The sequence below is a fragment of the Cuculus canorus genome, chromosome 5, assembly GCF_017976375.1.
Source record: "Cuculus canorus isolate bCucCan1 chromosome 5, bCucCan1.pri, whole genome shotgun sequence".
In the NCBI taxonomy this organism is placed as follows: domain Eukaryota; kingdom Metazoa; phylum Chordata; class Aves; order Cuculiformes; family Cuculidae; genus Cuculus; species Cuculus canorus.
This window is the reverse complement of record NC_071405.1, coordinates 19,481,258-19,501,347: the sequence shown is the minus strand read 5'-3', so window position 1 is coordinate 19,501,347 and position 20,090 is coordinate 19,481,258. Positions and strand designations below refer to the sequence as shown.

The following is a 20,090-nucleotide window of genomic DNA, read 5'->3' as shown; positions in this document are numbered from 1 at the left end:
ATTCAGGTTGGTTACATGTTAATATATAGCAAACAGAAAACACCAATCCATAATGTCAGACCTTCTACTTGCTCCATTCGTGATTGCCCATAGCTTCTTACTAATTTCCAGTAAAAAATTAAAACTTTAGAGGAGACCTTACTCTACTGAATGTTACCTTCCACTTACCAGCTAAACTGTATGTTGCTAATGTCATTTAATAGATATCAGAACTGTTAGTGCTGAACAAAGTATGCTATTTAAATCCCTACAAAGCAGAGATCATTAATCCAAAACAGCTGAGATACTGTGAACTGAAAAAAATGTGGTAAGGAATCCTATAAGGAACTGCACTAACACAGAGAACTGCTGAAAGACGCTGGCTGAGCAGGTAAAAACATAATCAGTACCACTAAAAGCTGAAGAAAAACCAAATAGGAAACTACACAGTCACTTAATGTTATGCTTAGTACAACAAAATGCCATTCAAAATGCAAACAACAGAAGTTGTTCTAGGATGTCATAGTCAGATGCTTACAGTGTAGATAACATTTCAATATGAATTTGTAAATTGCTGTGGAAGATTTAATTAAAGTAACATACTTGCAGTGATACAATTTTATATCCTAAGAAATGGCAACTGATAACTGCTAATTTTAAAATTGTAGCTTAAGTATGTGACTCAGTAAAATAGTGAAAGGGATGTATGATTAAGTCACTTGCCCTCTTTTCCCAGATTTGTTTTTCAAATACAAATACAAAATCCTCTCTCAGAAAAAGGTGCAAAGGCCAATACAATTTAAAGACTCTAAAGAAAAATACTGGGATTTAAAATGACAAGTCACACTTGAACTGCCAAATTAAGACTGTTTTTTTAAAAAAATCATACACAAATGCCCTGCATAGTGGTAAGGTCTTTGCAAGGCCTTTGTGTTTAACATTTGAAGGGATACAAATTATTTTCTCCATTAATGTTTGCCTTTATTTATAAACACTAAGACTATTGGTCAACTGTTTCAAATATTTCCTCCTTACTCAAGGCATAATTGAGTAACATAAACAATAAAGTTGAAAAGAGAATAAATTTCTAAGTGAAATATTGAACTAAAGAAAAACACCTCTAAAAATACATAACTGCTTTGTTTTGAGAAATATGTTTCCAAGCCTTACAAAATACCCATAAAATGAGTTTTGAACAAAATTTGGAGCTACCTTTGAAATTTTCCAATCATATCAATTTAAGATATTGCTCACATTCTTCAAAAGAAATTGTTAATACACTTCATGGTTCACAGGGTACCTGTAAACTGTTGTTTCTACATCAAATGAATAAAGTAGAAGCCAAGTTAAGTACATGGCAAGACATCACATGTAAATATCAAATACAGACATGCAGCCTATTCATTGGCCACACTCTGCATAACCTGACATTTGGTAGTATCTGGATGTTCTGTAGGTTATCAAAAGAAACATACACTTTTTTTAAAAAAAAAAAGTTTAGTTGCAATTAGTTCATTTTCTAAACACTGAGTTGGTTTTATTTGTAAAAATATTTAAATATTTCTGAAGCCAAAACCAGATTTGAGCTTTTTTAAAATAACTAATTACTTTTCTACCAAACACCATTATACTTACCAAATCATTAAAATATATTATCAATTGTCTTTCAGGTAATCTTCTAAATGTTATGCACATGCTGCAATATAAAATGCTTTATTATATTTACCTATATATTTTGCTTAAAAAGGCATGGTATTACTCTATGGAACTCCCGCTATTGACAAACAAAAATCCTGTAGGTTGACATACACTAGATCAAAAAAATAGGTATATATACTCTTCTCAGCTAAAATGAAATGTTCAAGTGAAATTATTTGTTCATAACCCCAATGATAAGTGACACAAAAAACATTTCTAGGGGTTCTTGAAGTTATTAATAAATTATGCATTGCTTTACTGTGTACACACACCCCCCAACCCCATTAAGTGACCAGATGAAGACTAGGAATGAGCGATAATAGGGGACCGGAGATATTACTGAAGATCAGAATAATATTTTTTGAACACTGAATACAATATTTTTCATTGCTTATCAGTCATTGTAGTGGTAGCATTTCTTGTACGTTTGTAACATTTAAACTTCCAGTGCTGGGAACTGTACAAGTGCAAAACAAATATCCATTCCCAGCAGAGGCATGCATTACTTCAATATGCTGTAACTACACACATAGCCCGCACAACCGAAAAGCAGAAGAACTGCAAATAGTTCTTTTGTAGATGATAAGAAGAGGTTCACTTTAAATGAGAATGCCACCCATTGTCACAAAAGACAAGGGTGATGACTAGTGTTGATCAACCTAATAGCAAAAAAGTAATTTACACTAGAGTTTTAAAAACTCTTTTAGGAGAGGATTTCAACAGTCCTTAATTAACAGACTGATTTTCTAAGTGTTACAGTCTATTGAATCTTGAATTGCTACTGCAGTCAGTTTTCATTACATTGTTATCTTTTGACAATAAATTTCCAACCCATTACACTTCAGAAGCACACAACAGCCCTCTCCTGAACTGAGACAGAACCTACTGATATACCTGCAAAACATGCTTAAATGTTACAAAATATTGTAACTACCATAACTATTAAGAAATTTTTACAGAATATTTTGCAAAAAGCTAATAATAGTATATTTTCTGTTAGTATCAGTTAGAAGGCAACTTCTCACAAATCTGATTCATATAGGCTTATTATATATTTGCAAAATCAGTAAATGTTTTATATTTTCCATAACATAGGTTTACAGAACCTCAACACAGTCTATAAAACATGACTATATTTTGAAAACTGGAACATTTCAGGAAGCGATTTGAAAAAAATCTCCATAATCTGCCTTCACCACCAATTGTGGTAATTTCCCATGTAGTATAAAATAGACTACAGTCAAATGCTGATCTGCCAAAACTGGGATGGGTAGTATACAGAATAATCTCAGTTTCTTGAAAACTTCTAATGTGCTTTTGTACTCTCCTGGGCTTAGCCCTTACACATCCTGATATTCACAGGAACACAAGCCCTCACATCAAAATGCCTCAAAAGACCTAACAAATTCAGTCGTGAAACTGTATAGCAGCTTGTTAGCCACACCTGGCTGTCTCTTAAACAGCAGCTAAAATTTTAGAGAGTAGAAAATGTATTTTGTTTTACTCAAGAATTAAAAATGGTCCCATGTGCAAAAAGCCCATTTTTAGTTCCTATTCTATTCAAGATTCTGCAACACAGACAATGCCCTAATACCCTACGGAAGTCTATGGGAAAGAATTATATTCAGCACTTTGGAAAATCCAATGCTATTGATGCTAGTAGCAATGGTAGCACCTCCATAAATTCATTACAATTTAAACCTCAACACAGATAATGAGCTGCTAACACATGCTAAAATAAGGCTAATTCTCTCTTGATGTCAAGAAAGTCAGTCTGATTTGTCTGGATCTAAAGAAAGAATAATACTGTAATTTTATAGAAATCTTTTCAAACTTGTTTTGAAACAAAAACAAAGGTACCGAAGTACAGAGCAATTACCTCTAATATAGCCCCATTTAATTAAAAAAAACACGTTTTAAGTGGCAGTCTTTTAAGAAGAGAGGTTGAGTCACACAACACAAAGTTTGAGCTGTGTTCTCTCACAGATAAAGACATAGTTAAATGTAGAGATTGAGATAAAAGAGATAGTTAAATGTAGAGATTGAAGAGCCAGTAAAAGTAACCGAAATGAAACTTAACACTATAACCTAGCATACTAAATGTATAATTAGGCAAAATCCAGGGAAAAGGTAATCTACCTCGGTTGCACAATATGAAAACTCTTTTAAGGCTATATTTCAGCCACAGGTAGTAAGATAGACCATAGAAAGACTGTCTCTTCTGACCTCAGAAGACCCACTATCTTGTTGCATCTATGTCGGAGAAATATGTACTCTGAATAAGATAGAGAAGAGCTGTATTTCTGAAGTATCAAGCTAAGAGTCTATGAAATTTCAGAAAACAACAGTTAGAATAAGTTCGCTTCCTACAGGGAAGAAGAGTAATTACAGCCTGTAATTTCCATCTTCCATTGTTTCTAAGCAGAAGACCACTAAGTGCCTATAATTGCTGCCAGATGCTCAGTAGAGGTCAAAAGGGCAAACTGAATGTTACAAATTACTAAAACAGACATATAGAAGAAAATAAACAAAACTGTTTGCCAGTGGTCATATATGTATAGCACTAGCAAAAGGATGTTGAAAGGTACAGAATAACTTGCATGTAAAAGATAATTACATAGCAACCAGTGTTTCCCTAGATCCTGCTTTTTGCCTTAATGGAAGATGTGGATGATGTGATGGTGTTTGCCTTTTTCAGACCTTATCAATCTTCTTCAATTACCACGACCCTTCAAAGATGATCGAATGGCCTCACAATGGCATCTACCATCTCTGCCATCGCCTTCAGGTGCATTCCATCTGGTCCCATAGATTTCTGTATGTCTACTACCCTTCAGTGCTCCTTTAGCCTTTTCTCTACTGCAGGTAATGCTTCATTTCCTTAGGCTGTCCTACTAGGCAAAGGGACCTGGGAGGCCTGGGAGCAGATTAAAAAAACCCAAAAATCAACAGCGCAAGGAAGGCATCGATGCTTTTTCTACATCCTTTATCACTAGGACTCTTGCCTGCTTGAGCAGTGGGCCCACAGTTTTCATGGTTCTTTTGCTGACCGTGCACTTACAGAAGTCCCTCTTGTTACCCTTCACATCCCTTTCTAGTTTCAGGTCCAGCAGAACTTTGGCTCTCCTAATTTGATCCCTGTATATAAGACTACTCACCCCCTGCACTCTGGATATATGGTTTTGGTCAATGTTCGGGGCAGGATCTTGAGTGAGATGGAGCTTTCTTTGTAACTCAGTACAGTAATTGGTGACTTCTTATGTTCCAGTACACTGCAAAGAGTTAGTACACACAGTTGTTCTCCAGGAACCAGTGAAGTAAACTGCTTTCAGCTCGAATCCATTAGTTAGAAAGGAAATGCCCATCAAAGTAGTTTAAAAGACTTGACGTTAAAATATGCATTTTTCTCCTTACACATTTAATTAGTGAGTTTTCAAAAATGGTAATATAATCTGGCACTATATGAGATATAATTTTCCTGCAGAACCTCTCTGAGTGGTGAAATCCCTCTCCTTTCCTCCACAAGAACTGATGTAAGCTGGGAAAAGGGGAAGTTTCTTTTACAGAAAGAGAGTGAACAAAGGTTAAAAAAATTAATGTCTAGGGCTTAACATAGCTATTACAAAAATAATTATATTTCTTCCTGGTGCATAAATTCAGTTACAAAGAAAAAAATTATCCAAGGACTTGTTCAGAAGCTATCTCCATTACAATGTTTTGTCATACCTGAACAAGAAACCATGCATTCAACTGAAGCCCAGTCCTGATAGCAATTTTGAAATTTGCATAGCCCAGCACAAAAGGTTTGCTTTTTATCTACACTGTGTACCTATACTGATTGCAAAATCACAATTCTGAGCAACAGCATTATCTTTTTTCTGGTGGTCAGGAAGAAAAATTGGTACCATAGATCCACGAGAGGAGAAACTTCACCCTTTCTTGAACCATGCACCTTTAAAGAAATCCTTTGATATTTATCTGGGAATAAGGAGGGAATTTGATTGGAATCTGACTATCTAAGCAGGGATTATAGATCAGGATGCTTTAGTTCATAATTTTCTTTACGTTTCAAATGTAAATTAAGAAATTTCCCGCTATTCCATTTCAACTAAAAAGCAACATCTGTTTTTGTGAGACAAAGAAAGTCCAAGATCATATGTGACAGAAATGAAACAGGCTTTAAAAACCTCAGATGCCTTTATAAATAATCAGAGATACTTTAAAATTCAGAAAGACCTCTGCACCCTAATTTTTTTCTACATATGACAAACATTAAAAGTACATTGGGAAATGTAAAGAAACATTCATCATAATACTGTTAAGGCTCACCAAAGGACTCTTACAAATAGAACTACACAGGCAGATACCTAAAAATTGCTTGAATTTCTACTGAAAACACAAACATTAATTTTGGTTTCATGTTCACATACTTTAAATATCTTTCAGATATAAAGTACAATAGTGGCAGAGCTTTCCCTTAGGGAAAAAACCACAATCTTAAATGTGCATATACTATATTTTTAAGTATACAGATTTCTACTGCTTTACAGATGCCCATGCTTGCCTATGCCTACCTGCAGTCTTACATTACTTTTGGAGGCAAGAACTGCCTCTGTCCTCTCCTTGTACAACACCCACAGGTACAGGGTTTTGGTACACAAATGACAGCAATATAGGCAACGTACGAAATTACGAATGTGATTTGTTTGATTTTTTTGGCTTGCAGTGATGGTAATGCATGTTAAATACAGATAAGTATGAGAAGAACAACAGGTATGCAAACAGATGTTCAAAATGTAACGTATTTTAAAAAGGGATCCAGACTAGTACTAAAAATCCAGTAGTAGCCTTTTGAAAACATTTTTGCCTGTCGGATTGTCTAAAATCCTCAGTGAAGGACAAAGGAAACTAACATATGCAGGCAAGGAAAACTGGTCAGCATTCACGACATTTTTATTAACAGTAAGAAAAGCAATGGTGCACCAGCTGGTATTTTAGACTACACAACACTCCAGGTTTAGAATCTTAGATAATCTGCCAAAGACATCAAACATGGCACTGCAATACTATGATAAGCGTGATAACATAAAAGTAAATAGATCTAAGTTTTGAGACTGATCAGAGACCACATTCAGTAGTGTCCAAGGTAATACACTATATTTTCCTTAAGAAATAGTTAACACTTTTATTTTCTAGGACATAGAAATGTTTATGTAAGGATTTTACATATTGAAAATAGTTTATTAAATTATCTCCTCCTGAGGGAGACACTTCAATATACAAGGAAAATGTAGTTCTTCCTTAGGGGAAAACAAACAAACAAAAAAGTCTAGTTAATTTCTGGCCATGGTTCATAGTCTGATCACAAGCGGTGTTCCCCAGTGCTCAGTGCTGGGTCCGGTTCTGTTCAATATCTTTATCAATGATCTGGACGATGGGATTGAATGCAGTAAATTAGTAAGTTCATGGATGACACTAAGCTGGGAGGAAGCGTCAACCTGCTTGAAGGTAGGAAGGCCCTACAGATGGATCTGAAGCTGGATCGATGGGCTGAGACCAGTGGAATGAGGTTCAACAAGACCAAGTGCCGAGTCCTGCACTTGGGACTCAACAACTCCATGCAACGCTACAGCTTGGGGAAGAGCAGCTAGAAAGCTGCCTGGTAGAGAAGGACCTGGTGTGTTTGTTGACAGCTGGCTGAGTATGAGTCAGCAGTGTGCCCAGGTGGCCAAGAAGGCCAACAGCATCCTGGCTTCTATCAGAAATGGTGTGGCCAGCAGGACCAAGAAAGTGAATGTGCCCCTGTACTCAGCACTGTTGAGGCCACATTTCAAAAGATGTATTCAGTTTTAGGCTCCTCACTACAAGAAAGACATTGAGGTCCTCAAGCATGTCCAGAGAACAGCAATGAAGCTGGTGAAGGGGCTGGAGAACAAGTCGTATGAGGAGGAGCTGAAGGAACTCTGGTTGTTTAGACTAGAGAAAAGGAGGGTGAGGGGAGACCTTATCACTGTCTACAACCACCCCAAAAGAGATTGTAGTGAGGTTGGTGTTGTTCTGTTACACCCCAACACAAGGGGATGCAGTACTGGACCTGACGGTCACTAATACAAGTGAACTCACCAGTGACATTATCATCAGAGGCAGCCTGGGCTGCAGTGATCATGTGCTGGTGGAGTTCAAGGTCCAGAGGAATATGAGACAGGTGAGGAGTATAGTCAGGACCCTGAATTTCAGGAAAGCAGACTTCCAGCTCTTCAGGAAGTTAGTTGGTAGGACCCCCTGGGACATGGTCCTTGGGAACAAGGGAGCAGAACAGAGCTGGCAAATATTTAAGGATGATTTCCATTAAGTGCAAGAGCCCTCAGTCCCTGTAAGTAGCAAATCAGGCAGGAAAGGGAAGAGAGCAGCGTGGCTGAGTTGACACCTGCTGGTCAAACTCAAGAACAAGAGGAAACTGCACAGGCAGTGCAAGCAAGGACAGGGAACCTGGGAAGCATATAGGGAAGCTGCCCAGCTGTGTAGGGATGGTGTCAGGAAGGCCAAGGCATAGCTGGAGCTGAACTTGAAAAGGGAAGTGAAGACCAACAAGAAGGGCTTCTACAGGTACGTCAATCAGAAGAGGAAGGTTAAAGAAAGTGTACCCCCACTGATGGTTGAAAATGGTGACCTCATATCAACAGACGAGGAGAGGGCTGAGGTACTTAAATTTTTTTGCCTCAATCTTCACCGATAACCGCTCTCCTCACCCCTCCTGGGTCATGGGACAGCAACATGGTGACCCGGGGGTATAGCCCCTCCCACAGTAGAGGAGGATCAGATTCGTGATCACCTGAGGAACATGAACATTTACAAGTCTATGGGACTTGATAAGATGCATGCCAGAGTCCTGAGGGAATTGGCAGATGTGTCTGCCAAGCCACTCTCCATGATATTTCAAAACTCATGTCAATCAGGAGAAGTCCCTGGCGACTGGAAGAAGAGCAACATTGTGCCCGTTTTTAAAAAGGGTAGAAAAGATGATCCTGGGAACTACCGACCTATCAGCCTCACCTCTGTGCCTGGGAAGATCATGGAACAGATCCTCCTAGAAGCTATGCTAAAGCCCATGAAGGATGGGGAGGTGATTAATGGCAGCCAGCATGGCTTCACCAGGGGCACATTCTGTATGACCAACTTAGTGGCTTTCTATGATGGGGTAACCACAGCAGTGTACATGGGTAAACCGACGGATGCGATCTATCTAGACTGCTGTAAAGCCTTTGACACAGTCCCCTACAACATCCTTCTCTCTGAACTGGAGAGATACGGATTTGATGGGTGGACAGTACGGTGGATAAGAATATGTTGGATGGTCATATTCAGAGAGTAGTGGTCAATAGCTTGAAGTCCAGATGGAAATCCGTGACGAGTGGTGTCACTCAGGGATCCATACAGGGACCAGTGCTGTTTTATATCTTCATCAATGGTACGGACAGTGAGATTGAGTGCACCCTCAGCAAGTTTGCAGATGACACCAAGCTGAGTGGTACGGTTGCCACAGTGGAAGGATGGGATGTCATCCAGAGGGACCTGGACAGGCTGGAGAAGTGGGGCTGTGAGAACCTCATGAAGTTCAACAAGGCCAAGTATAAGGTCCTACACCTGGGTTGTGGCAATCCTCAATTTCAGTACATGATGGGGGATGACATGGTTGAGAGCAGCCCTGCAGAGAAGGACTTGCGGGTACTGTTTGATGAGAAGCTCAACATGAGCTAGCAGTGTGCGCTCGCAGCCCAGAAGGCCAACTGTATCCTGGGCTGCATCAAAAGAAGCGTGGCCAGCAGGTCGAGGGAAGTGATTCTGCCCCTCTATTCCCCTCCTGTGAGACCTCATCTAGTGTATTGTGTCCAGTTCTGGAATCCTCAACATATGAAGGATATGGAACTGTTGGAACTTCTCTCAGCACCTGTTCATGGAATCTACCAAAAACAGGATAGTGGACTAGTGAACCTATGGTCTGACCAAGTACAACGGTTCCTCTGATCTTAACAGGATTTCTTTTTTAGATATTTTTTGATAATATTTTTCCAAGGATTAGTGATGTCATAGGCTACATTTAAAATAATTTAGTTAGGAGAGGAAGGTGGACCTGGAAATGAGAAAATGTGGGGAGAGAGAAAAAGGAAAATTGCTATACTGAATAAACTCTTACATGAAAATACCCTTCAGTGACAATGTAATTTTACTGATCTTCTATTTTTGCAATGATGAGAATAGTTACATTTGTAAGATGAAAAAATATTCCAAAGGTAGAAGGATTATAAAATTTCAGCAAATTTAGTCCTCCACTGATTATTAGACCTTTATGTGAAAGCTTCTGTTTTAAAAGGAATATTCAGATTCAGACTTTGTTGTTTAAGTCCAGAATTATTAACTTAATTCTATTCAATTTTTCAATTTGTTTCAGACAAGCTTTATACTGACACTTCAGTTTGACAGAAATTTTCCAGATTTACCCTCCTTTGTGTTTTAAAGCCTATACAGAGTTTTTATGATACAAGTTTCTCCCGAAAATAATTTTGTGCTGCATTACTTCATGTTTCCAAAGACTTCCTCATTTAGGCATGACTTCAATTTTCTGAAAGATGTCCTAATAGCTTCCTTCAGTTGTCTGTTTAACCATGTCATTTTTTTCCCTGTTCTTTAGACTCTTGGTACTTCAACATTAAAATAGGGATAGTAATTACGTGCTTATGTTGGAAGGTTATTTATGAAAATTTGTGAGGCCCCATACTTAATTCTGAAGTAATGAAGTCTATAAAAAGATCTCCATAGAATTACCTGAAGTCAGAATATCTCTGAATTTCAGACAACTCCTAAGACTAAGATTTAGGGGAAAATATTTTAAATATGTTTAATTTATTTTCAGTATTAAGTAGAAACATCATCTCCTTCAGTTTGACTTGTAGATTCTGTGAACTCAAAATGCTGTAAAATACTCATTAAGCTTATAAAAAATGTGGATGCCAGTGCTGCAATTATTACAGGTAAAACTGTTAAATCTCTTAAGTATTTTGTTTTTCAGTTCAAAAAAACATTTTTATCAATGTGTTGATCAATATTCAACATATCATTGCTAATTCTAAATATCACATTGTAATTGTGTAAAATATTCTTAAAGACAGGTTTATACATCTCCTGGAACAATATCTGTGCACTAAACCATTTTGGACAAGCAGCTGCACTAACTATATTTGGACAAATACATAAAAACCTGTTTCAAACAAACACACTTTCTTGGCTGAAGTTCATGACACTTTTCCACTTGAAAGAAACATTTTTTGCAATTTCTTATAAGCATGGCTTGTTAAGAAAAGGCTTACACCACTCTCTTAAAGTAGGGCAGAGAAATAAGAATGGTTTCAACAGAATAATCGGAATGAAACTTTAATTGGAGTTTCAAGATACTGTGCACTGAAAAGAGCTGATCTTTTCCAAAAGCTGCCAAATTGTACCTAGACTCACCAGTCTCTTTGCTTTACAAACCCCCAAACACTGTAAAGCCACATAAGAAAGTTTTAAAATCGGCAATTTTGAGGTTCACACAAAACCACCAAAAAGCAAAGTTACTTTATCTAAAGTAACAAAGTTGCTGGATCTAGGGGAAATTGTAGAAGGTTTCTGAATTTAATGTGCAGATATTCACATCTACATACTTCACTTCAAAAGAAGTGTTCATTTGTTCTTATGGGTAACAGAAAGTTTAATTATTTTTGAATCTTATGTCTTTAATGCAGAATTTTTGCCAGGTGTAAAGCAAAAGGATACAAAACATGACAGAAGCAGGGACATACAACCTTCAGTCTCTCAGGAAAACTCTGTGTTATTTTATCCTCCATCTGCAAGTTAAGTCTGAAGCATCTGAAAGCAGTCTGAATGAAAAACAGACACAAGTAACTGTTATGACTCCCCTTTTAACATATGGGAAGAAAGAAAGATTAAGTCATTTGCCTACAGCAAGGGACTACAGATTGAGACACAATCCACCAGACTTCAGCAATTCAATTAATAATACTGAAAGAAAATATACACACCTTCTCCAGAGAGAAAACTGCAAACTAAAGTAAGAAATGCTATTGTTTTTTCTTGTGAAAAGAGCTCTGTTTTCCTTATTTCCTTAGAGAATTTTTCCATTTATTTTCAAATCAAATAGACTATGCAGTGCATGCTCTTCCTTTTCTACCACTCATTATAAAATCACAATTATCATTACTTGGATTTTTTCTTGTCTTATAATATCTATGGAGGGAGTACACTTCTTCAGAAGTTTGCAAGAGTCATCTCAATTGGTACACACGGCTAAAATACACCTGAAATAAATATAAAAATATTTCTCAATTGTTTTTATTAATTACTTTTTCCATGGAAATAAGATTTTCACTGGGTGTTTTTGTCTTTTACAAACAGTGGCTTGTAATCGTAAAGCCATTACAACAGATGTGTAAAACACTGGAAATCCAGCAGCTGAAATGCTTTTTTTGTGAAGCTGTACATGGAGAGGTACTTCTGAGCCATCATACTAGCATTTTTCAAGGAAAATATCCAGTTCCGCTATGTGATTTCATTGTTTCTATTAACTACTTTAAATGCCTGTACAAAGGCATATTTCTCCTACAAACTAAAACTGCTTTATATTCTAGCTTGCCTTGGTAGATTTCAAAGAACATACTAAATGTCACTCACAGTAACATTACTGCAATTTGAAACTAAATTAACCACATATATAAAAGTATAACAACCAAACCAAATCCCTTAAATTTTAAAATCCTATCAACTGAAGTACTGCAGTCTAATCATTAAAAAAGCATGCATAAATAACAGAAATAACATAAACAACTTTGTCTATTCAGGCAAGTGATCAGACCTTTACTTTCAGGTGTTAAAAAAATCCTGAGAAGTATGTTCAGATAAGTTCATGGCTTATATTTTCAAATAAAGTCACAAGAATCAAGACATAAACCAATCAACCCGTTATCGTTTAATCTTTTAATTAAATCAACCGAGTTTTGTTTATTTTATCAGAAAGTAATTACTTACAAATGAGCCCTCCTTTGGAGACTAGAAACATTTTGTGCCTTATGAGACAAAGTAAAAGGAGTGATTCAGCTGCTTAGTTATATTTTACTGGTGTAATTTCTGTTTCCCTAGAGTATTTCTCTGATATGTCTCTATGGGGCTGACAAATATGGCACAGGACGCTCTTCTGTTCTGGCAGCAGGAAACCAGGCAAGCTGTTCTACGTTACTTATACTGGTACTAAACACTTAGGTTTAGACACTTGAATTGCTCCATCACTTTGGCAACCTCCAAATGTACTCCTCTATGCCATACTCCATGCTTTTGTTTCTCTGAAGAACTTCGTCTCCCAGGTGGTATATTGGGATTCTCAGTTCCCATGGATTCTTTTTGTTGGGCTTTGGCAAAGAAACTGAAAGTGCACAGAAGCTACTGTGGAACTATTTGCTATACCCAATTGCTATTCTTTTTTTTTTTTTAATTACAAAACTGTGTTTTATCTATGCTTCCTTCCCCTCACTGCCCCTGCCACACAGAAACCAGCCTTCCCCTGCTTGCCAACAAAAAGCCCAGGGACCGATTTTCCCACATGCTACCCAGAACTTTTAAGGCCCAAGGAACAACCACATTTTCACATCTCTATAGCATTTGAGCGTTGCTTTTTGCACGTCTGCCTCAACATAGACAGTCCATGCAGGGCTCTTCCTTTGCCCAAGGAAACCACAGCACCTGCCCCTTCCCCGCTTTCATTGAATCAGAGAATCACAGAATGACCAGGTTGGAAAAGACCTCTAGGATCGAGTCCAACCATCCCTATCAACCACTCAACCATGTCCCTGAGCACCGCGTCCCTTAAACACCTCCAGGGATGATGACTCAACCACCTCCCTGGGCAGCCTCTGCCAGTGCCCCATGACCACTTCTGGGAATTTTTTTTTTTCTGATATCCAGTCTGACCCCCCCCCCCCTCCCCCCGGCAGAGCTTGAGGCCATTCCCCATTATGCTGTCCCCTGTCACTTGGGAGAAGAGCCCAGCTCCCTCCTCTCTACAACCTCGTTTCAGGTAGTTGTAGAGAGCAATAAGGTCTCCCCTCAGCCTCTTCTTCTCCAGGCTAAACAACCCCAGTTCCCTCAGCTGCTCCTCCTAAGACTTGTTCTCCAGCCCCCTCACCAGGTTCGTTGCTCTTCTCTGGACACGCTCCAGAGCCTCAACATCCTTCTTGTAGCGAGGGGCCCAGAACTGAACACAGGATTCGAGGTGCGGTCTCACCAGTGCTTTCCTCCCTCATCTCGCAGATCATTGTTCAGAGCATCCCCCGCTCGCAAAATGTGAATACTCCCAACAAGCTAGCGTCCCCCCTAAACCATCCCAGCGTACTCACAGGGTTTGGGTGTCCTCTGGAAGGCTGGGAATGAAGTGGATGTTCCTGCAAGTGATTTTGTACTCATCCCAGTCGGAACACTCGCAGAGGGCTGAGGGGCACCTCTCTGTGCCCTGGCTGCACAGCACCAGCAGCAGCTGGAAGGCTACTGGGAAGCACAGCATCTTCAGTCGCCCTCCCTGCACCTCGCCGGGCGGGAGGAGGCGCCGCAGCCGCAGCCTCGCCGGGAGATGCCGCAGCCTTCGCTGGCCGGGAGATGCCTTCGCTGGCCGGGAGATGCCGCCTCCCCCCCCGAGCGGGGGCAGGAAAGGTCTCGACGAATCCTGCGCGCCCTCCCCATCGCTCCCTGCCTGCCCCCCTGCGCCTCGGTGGCCCCGGGTCTGACCCGGCGGGGCTCCCCGTGCCCGGCAGAGCTGCGAGCCCGGCTCGGGCTCCGCGCCGGCAGCGGGACGAGCCCGCAGAGCCGCTCCGAACCGCCGCGTCTCACCCCGAGCATCCCTTCCATGAGGAGGGAGAGGGCAGAGAAAGCCAACGCTGTGTAAGAGCGGAGAAGTTAAACCAAGCCTTTACACGGAGTGAAAAAGCACTAACCGAAAAGTAAATACACACTAAGTGTGAACCAGTTTAAAAAAAAGCACTGAAAATTCAAAGAGTGATTTTGAAAATCACATTATAAAAGAGAGCAAAACGAAGAATAGACAGGAACGTTTTCCACATTGTCAGAAAAGATAAAAGCCTTTCACCAAAGAAAACAAATGGAGAAAAAAAAAAATGTAACCTTGAGAGAAATCAGGTGGAATTACTGCCACTTGTAACCTACCGTTTGGGACACAGCTTTACAAGGAACATGGCACAGAGTCTTCCGTGCTGAAGCAGTCCTATCTGTTGCGGACAGAGACACCAAAAGATGAAAATAAATGGCTAATACTCATTTAATTCTGGGCTTCTTCATAAACAAGAGATATTGTTGTTAAAAACAAATATTTAAAAGTAGTGAGAGGAAAAAAGATACATTATTGTTTAATTCAATGAAGTAGCAGAGAAGTTTTTTAATATTTTGCCTTAAATTCTTTAACTTTTTTTTTCTGAAGTAAATGCAAGTGTTTTCTCCTTCATGTAGATTTTGTGTGTGTGCAAGTACACAACAAGAAAAATGTCAACAAACTGTCAACAAAAATGTTTGTAACCTTAGGAGGAGGAAACCTGAAAAAAGAACCTACTCATGGTAAAAAATCAGACCACAGTCTTCTTGGACAAATAGTTCCCCTCCAGCTAAATCAGAGTTATCCAAAAGTTAGAAGTACAGCAGATCAGATATTATTTTGATAAAACTATTTAAAAGTAACTTAAGTCAGTTCATTAGAATGGTTTTCTTAAATATAATTAATGCCCTCAAAGTATCTTTTTAGGATGAACAAATAGCAGTATGACCATTGAGAAACACAGTATATAAATCCAGACCTTGCAGATAAACGTTAGTGCTTAAATCTTGTGTAATTGAGGAATCCTGTAAGACACATTTATGCTGTTTAGGATAAGGGTATCCGTAGGGGTATCCCAGTGAGGAGACAAGCTGAAGTACTCACCATGCAGTGCCTTAGAAAAATTCTTATTGCACTGCATGGAATTCCTTTGGGAATGCTAGCTGTTGTATGACTCAGTCATGTCCCTCTGGCACACTGTTGGCATCTGCAACTCACCCTGCAGCTCTTACCATCACTTTTTGGTGTCCATACAAATCTGAGTAAATAAAAATAAAGCCAACAGGCACACTCCACTGGGGCACAGGCAACGGAAAAGGTATGACTCGGTGTTGTCAATTCAGACATGGAGGTCTGCAACTGTCCAGCACTTTGGCCAGTGCTAACAGACTCCAATACAGTGTAAGCTGGACCAAGTTCCTAGAGGACACTACCAAGGAGTTCAGGCTTGCCATCTCTTAGCAGTGGTGTCATGTTCTTTCTCAGTCAAAGGCTGATGACAAATTTAATGAAGAAAAAGCCACAACCCAGTACAGGTTCTGAAATAGGTGGAAGCACATCTATTTCTGGGCTGCTATCCCATCCCATCCATCCCATCCTGTCCAATCCATCCTGTGGAAGCGAGCCACACCATATCCTGTGTGGTATACTAATTCAGGGTCAAAAATTGCAACATTACCACAACTGCTACAATCTGCAAAACAACCTACTGATTAATTTACCCCTTCATTGTTGTCCAGTACATCCAGGGTGTTATTGCCTGGCATGCATGAGGCATGGCCTTTCTTTCCATTTTGGGGACCATAGACAAGACACACAACCTGCTCCAAAGTCTTACTACTCTCTGAGGGAGACCCATAAGAATGGGGGCCAAGGCTATGGTGTATGCTCAGGGTTCCTTATTGTGTGCCCTACACAATCCCACCGATCATTCCCAGATCTGAAAACAATCTCTTGGCGTCCACCCACCCTGTAGGGGAGGCACTTGCCAGGATCTTCAGAACTTGCCTCCTTAGTTCCTCTCATGCTGTTGTTGTTTTCATTATTTAAACTGCTGTAGCCACATGGCCATAACTCTTAAAAATGAAATGTAGATACAACAGAGACCAAACAAAATGAGAAGTTTAGTGGAGTTAGGCTTGCCTTGCGTCCTCTACCCAAAGGGAGTAATTAGCCTCTTAATGAACTTCACCTAGTGTGCTACGTGTTACAAAATTCAGACAGTGCTACAGCTGCCTACAGGGTTTTCCAAGGATATCAAAATTCTGTGCTGGCTTTCTTGTTGTTACTGCCAAAGTATCCTGCTTGTCCTGGAGAAACTGTATGCTGTATTAACAATAGGAAATCAAAATACCAGTTCCTTTTGGCTTTGGAAAGAAATATTTCGGTTGGCACAGGCTGACACAGAGGTGTGCAAAGCCATCTAGCAATAGAGACTGACACAGAAGTCTATAAAGACATCCAGCAAAAAAAAATGCATCACCAAAGGAATCTCTGCCTTCTTTTGGACTAAAACTCTTAGCTGTCATGAGTTTATTCTACATGTTTTCCAGGCGGTGGGTACAAGCCATAGTTTTTTCATCCAGAAAGAAACATTGCCTGACACTGTCCAGAGCAGCTTGTGAACCTTGAGCAGCAGCAGCACAAAAATCCTCTTCTAATTCCTGTTTTCTCACAATCAGTCATGATGACTTCATAGAACTTGGACCACAACACAGGAGTCCTTATTTTTCACAATATGGACTGGTTAGCAGAAAGAGGCTAGGGATATGTATCCCCTCTTTAATGACAGTACTGCTGAGGTGATTTGTTGCAACCTCTTGTGCGTACTCTGTACCATTATTTTATACGTCATTATGTGTGAATTAAGCAAAAGAATAATAGTTTCACTGTTGGTCAGTTAAGTAGTCCCAAGATTTGGACCATTTCAGTGGGTTTTCATAAACCAAATAATACTTATTCATTTGGTGTACTTGAGGTACCCTTATGCTGCTTACCTCTACTAACAGGCTACCCTGCATTAGCTACTCCATAATAATTGTGTTTCAGGCTTTTAAAGTAGAGAAAGGGTAATTTGTTTCACTGCTCTTTGACTGAGGGCAAAGTAATCTGAATTACCTTTTATTTAGTAGGAAAAAGAACATGCATGTAAATATTGGCATGAGAGGCTTTGGTGTGGCAGCATGAGAAGCAATGCTAGTCCAGAAATTGTTAATGGAAGGAATAAATATCTTCCAGCTATTCCTAAGGGATCAAAAATGGCAGCTATAACAGACTGCAAAACAAAGAAACTGCAAGGCTGACACTGAAGTTGTAGATATTCTAAGCAGATTTCAAAATAAATAAGAACTGCTTAATTTATGGGCTTTGGGCTTAAAACCTGAATGAGAGAAGCAAGACACTCCTCTCATTCAAGGCTGATAGCCTCGAAGAAAACAGAACACAACATACAACTTCAGCCTGTGAAGAGCGTCAGGTTTGGATGCACTGCCTCCTGGGCTTCGAGACTTGGCTTGCATGTTCTGAGCCAGGAACATCAACAGTAAGAGTTTGGGGATAAAAAAGACTGTTGATAATCACACGGTCCTTCTACAGGCACTGGCTTTACTCTGAAAAGTTACACTCCAGGCAAGATGACATTGTTTACATTGTAGTTTCCAGCATGTTTAAGGAATTGGATGACTAGAAGTCAGCAATCACAGTTTAGCTGTTTCACTGTGTCAAGGTTCTGCCCTGGCCAACCAGCCCACCCCAGCACCACACACCCTCTGTGACAACTCCAGGGTGTCGGGTCAGCTCAGGCCTGGACACTCAAACTTGTTCTGAGCTGCCTAAAAGTTGAACCTGTCCCCAGTCCAATTCCTTCAGCCCTGTCTTGCTGACTGGTTTTCCTGAGTAGACTGTGGACCTATGTGGAAGGTAGCACTGTCTCTGGTCTTCTCTCCTGTCCTGTCTCCTTGATAGACCTTGGACCTACATTCTAGTCTTGTCTCCAGGTGTTTCTTGCTTTTCCTGATTTGACCCTAAACCCGATTTGATTCCTTGGCTTGCTGGGAGTATCAATGCTACCAACCCAATCCTGCTGAGACGCTGCAGGACTGTGTCCTGTTGGTAAGGTCACTGTCTGGGCTGTGGCCACGCTTGGCTCCCAGCTTGCTGTTCCTCCTAGAATAGCCTGTTAGGGCTGAGGGTACTGATGGACCTGCCTGCCCCTGCCTGCCCTCCCCTATGACCTCCTTCCACCCTACCCACAGCCCAGGCCCCCATGTCAGCCCCCAGAGCCATGAGGCCTTGTCCTGACACCACCACACTAGGGCTGGTCTCCAGCTCCCCCCAGCCCTTCTCAGCCCCCAGGGGGGTGCCTAGCGTCTGGAGTCGGAGCTGCCTCAGAGCCCCCTGGCTTACCAGCTCCTGGCTTGGCTGGCAGGGTGGGATGGCCTGCAGGGCTTTGCCTGCTGCCCTGTGGGGGATCCCCTGTGGCTCCTGATGCCTGGCCCTGACGGAGCTGTTAGCCTTGTGATGCCACACTCGGGCTTCTCCTAGACAATTTCTGGTCCTTCTGTTCAACATTGTCCTGAACAAACAGGCAGATGGTGGAACAAAAAGTAATCTGTAAAAGCTACGGATAACCACAGGCTAGGGATGTTGGTGAACTCTAGATCAGAATTCAAATTCAGTAAACCACAAGTGGCTACATGCAATAAAACACACCACACATAGCAGAAAAGTGGGAACACTATGCAATTATTCCACTTTATGTTGCATTTACACAGTTGTCTGGAATACTTTATCTGTAAAGAAATACACAAACTAAGGATTATTGACAGGATAGTAAGGAAATCGGGAGGTTTACAAACATGATCTCTGCTGAAGGAATGATGGAACAGAGTTGCTCAGCTTAGTCAAGACAGCAAGTAGTTTAGGCTATAAAAAAGGACCACATCAGTTCTGAAAAGTGATGGCATCTAGCAGGTTAGAGTGATTGGCAACTTGCCACTTCCTGTAGAATATTAGTAAATGTTCCTTTTTTTATGTACTAAAAAATGTTAATGTATTGAAAGTATCACCTACAGGTGTACATCCACAATCATAAACATGCAGAACAGACATTCAAAATCCTGTATGACCTGAGGACAGAGAAATGAAGCAGTTTTAAACAATCCAAATAAACAAATAAGGAAGAAAAATAACTTGTAAATCTGAAATTATATAACAATTTTTTTCCATAATGCTTTTTCAAAGCTCTCTGCAGATTCTTATTAATTTAAACATGGCAAAAATTGACAAGCATATTTTCCCACTGTTATGGACACTCCCTCTAGTGACAGCCACAGTCTCTCATTTAGTACCTGTCATCTTAAGCACTGCAAGGCTCAGAATTCCATTGTTTTGGGGGGTGATTTAAAAAAAGTAACATTATTTTCATCTGCCAGATTTGATATATCACAGGTATCTTTGCACTGTTTATATGATTTACATACTAATCAGATAA

General features: G+C 40.0%; 1 protein-coding gene across 3 annotated transcripts in view; it reads right to left on the bottom strand.

Moving 5' to 3' along the window:
- Nucleotides 1-14,281, bottom strand: part of TSHR (thyroid stimulating hormone receptor) — a 57,587-nt gene extending 43,306 nt beyond the window's left edge. For all 3 annotated transcript variants that reach the window (XM_009561311.2, XM_009561312.2, XM_009561313.2), the window contains exon 1: nucleotides 14,118-14,281. In XM_009561311.2, coding sequence (XP_009559606.1) covers nucleotides 14,118-14,281 — 164 coding nt within the window. The remainder of the gene's footprint in view (nucleotides 1-14,117) is intronic.
- Between the last annotated feature and the right edge of the window lie 5,809 nt (nucleotides 14,282-20,090).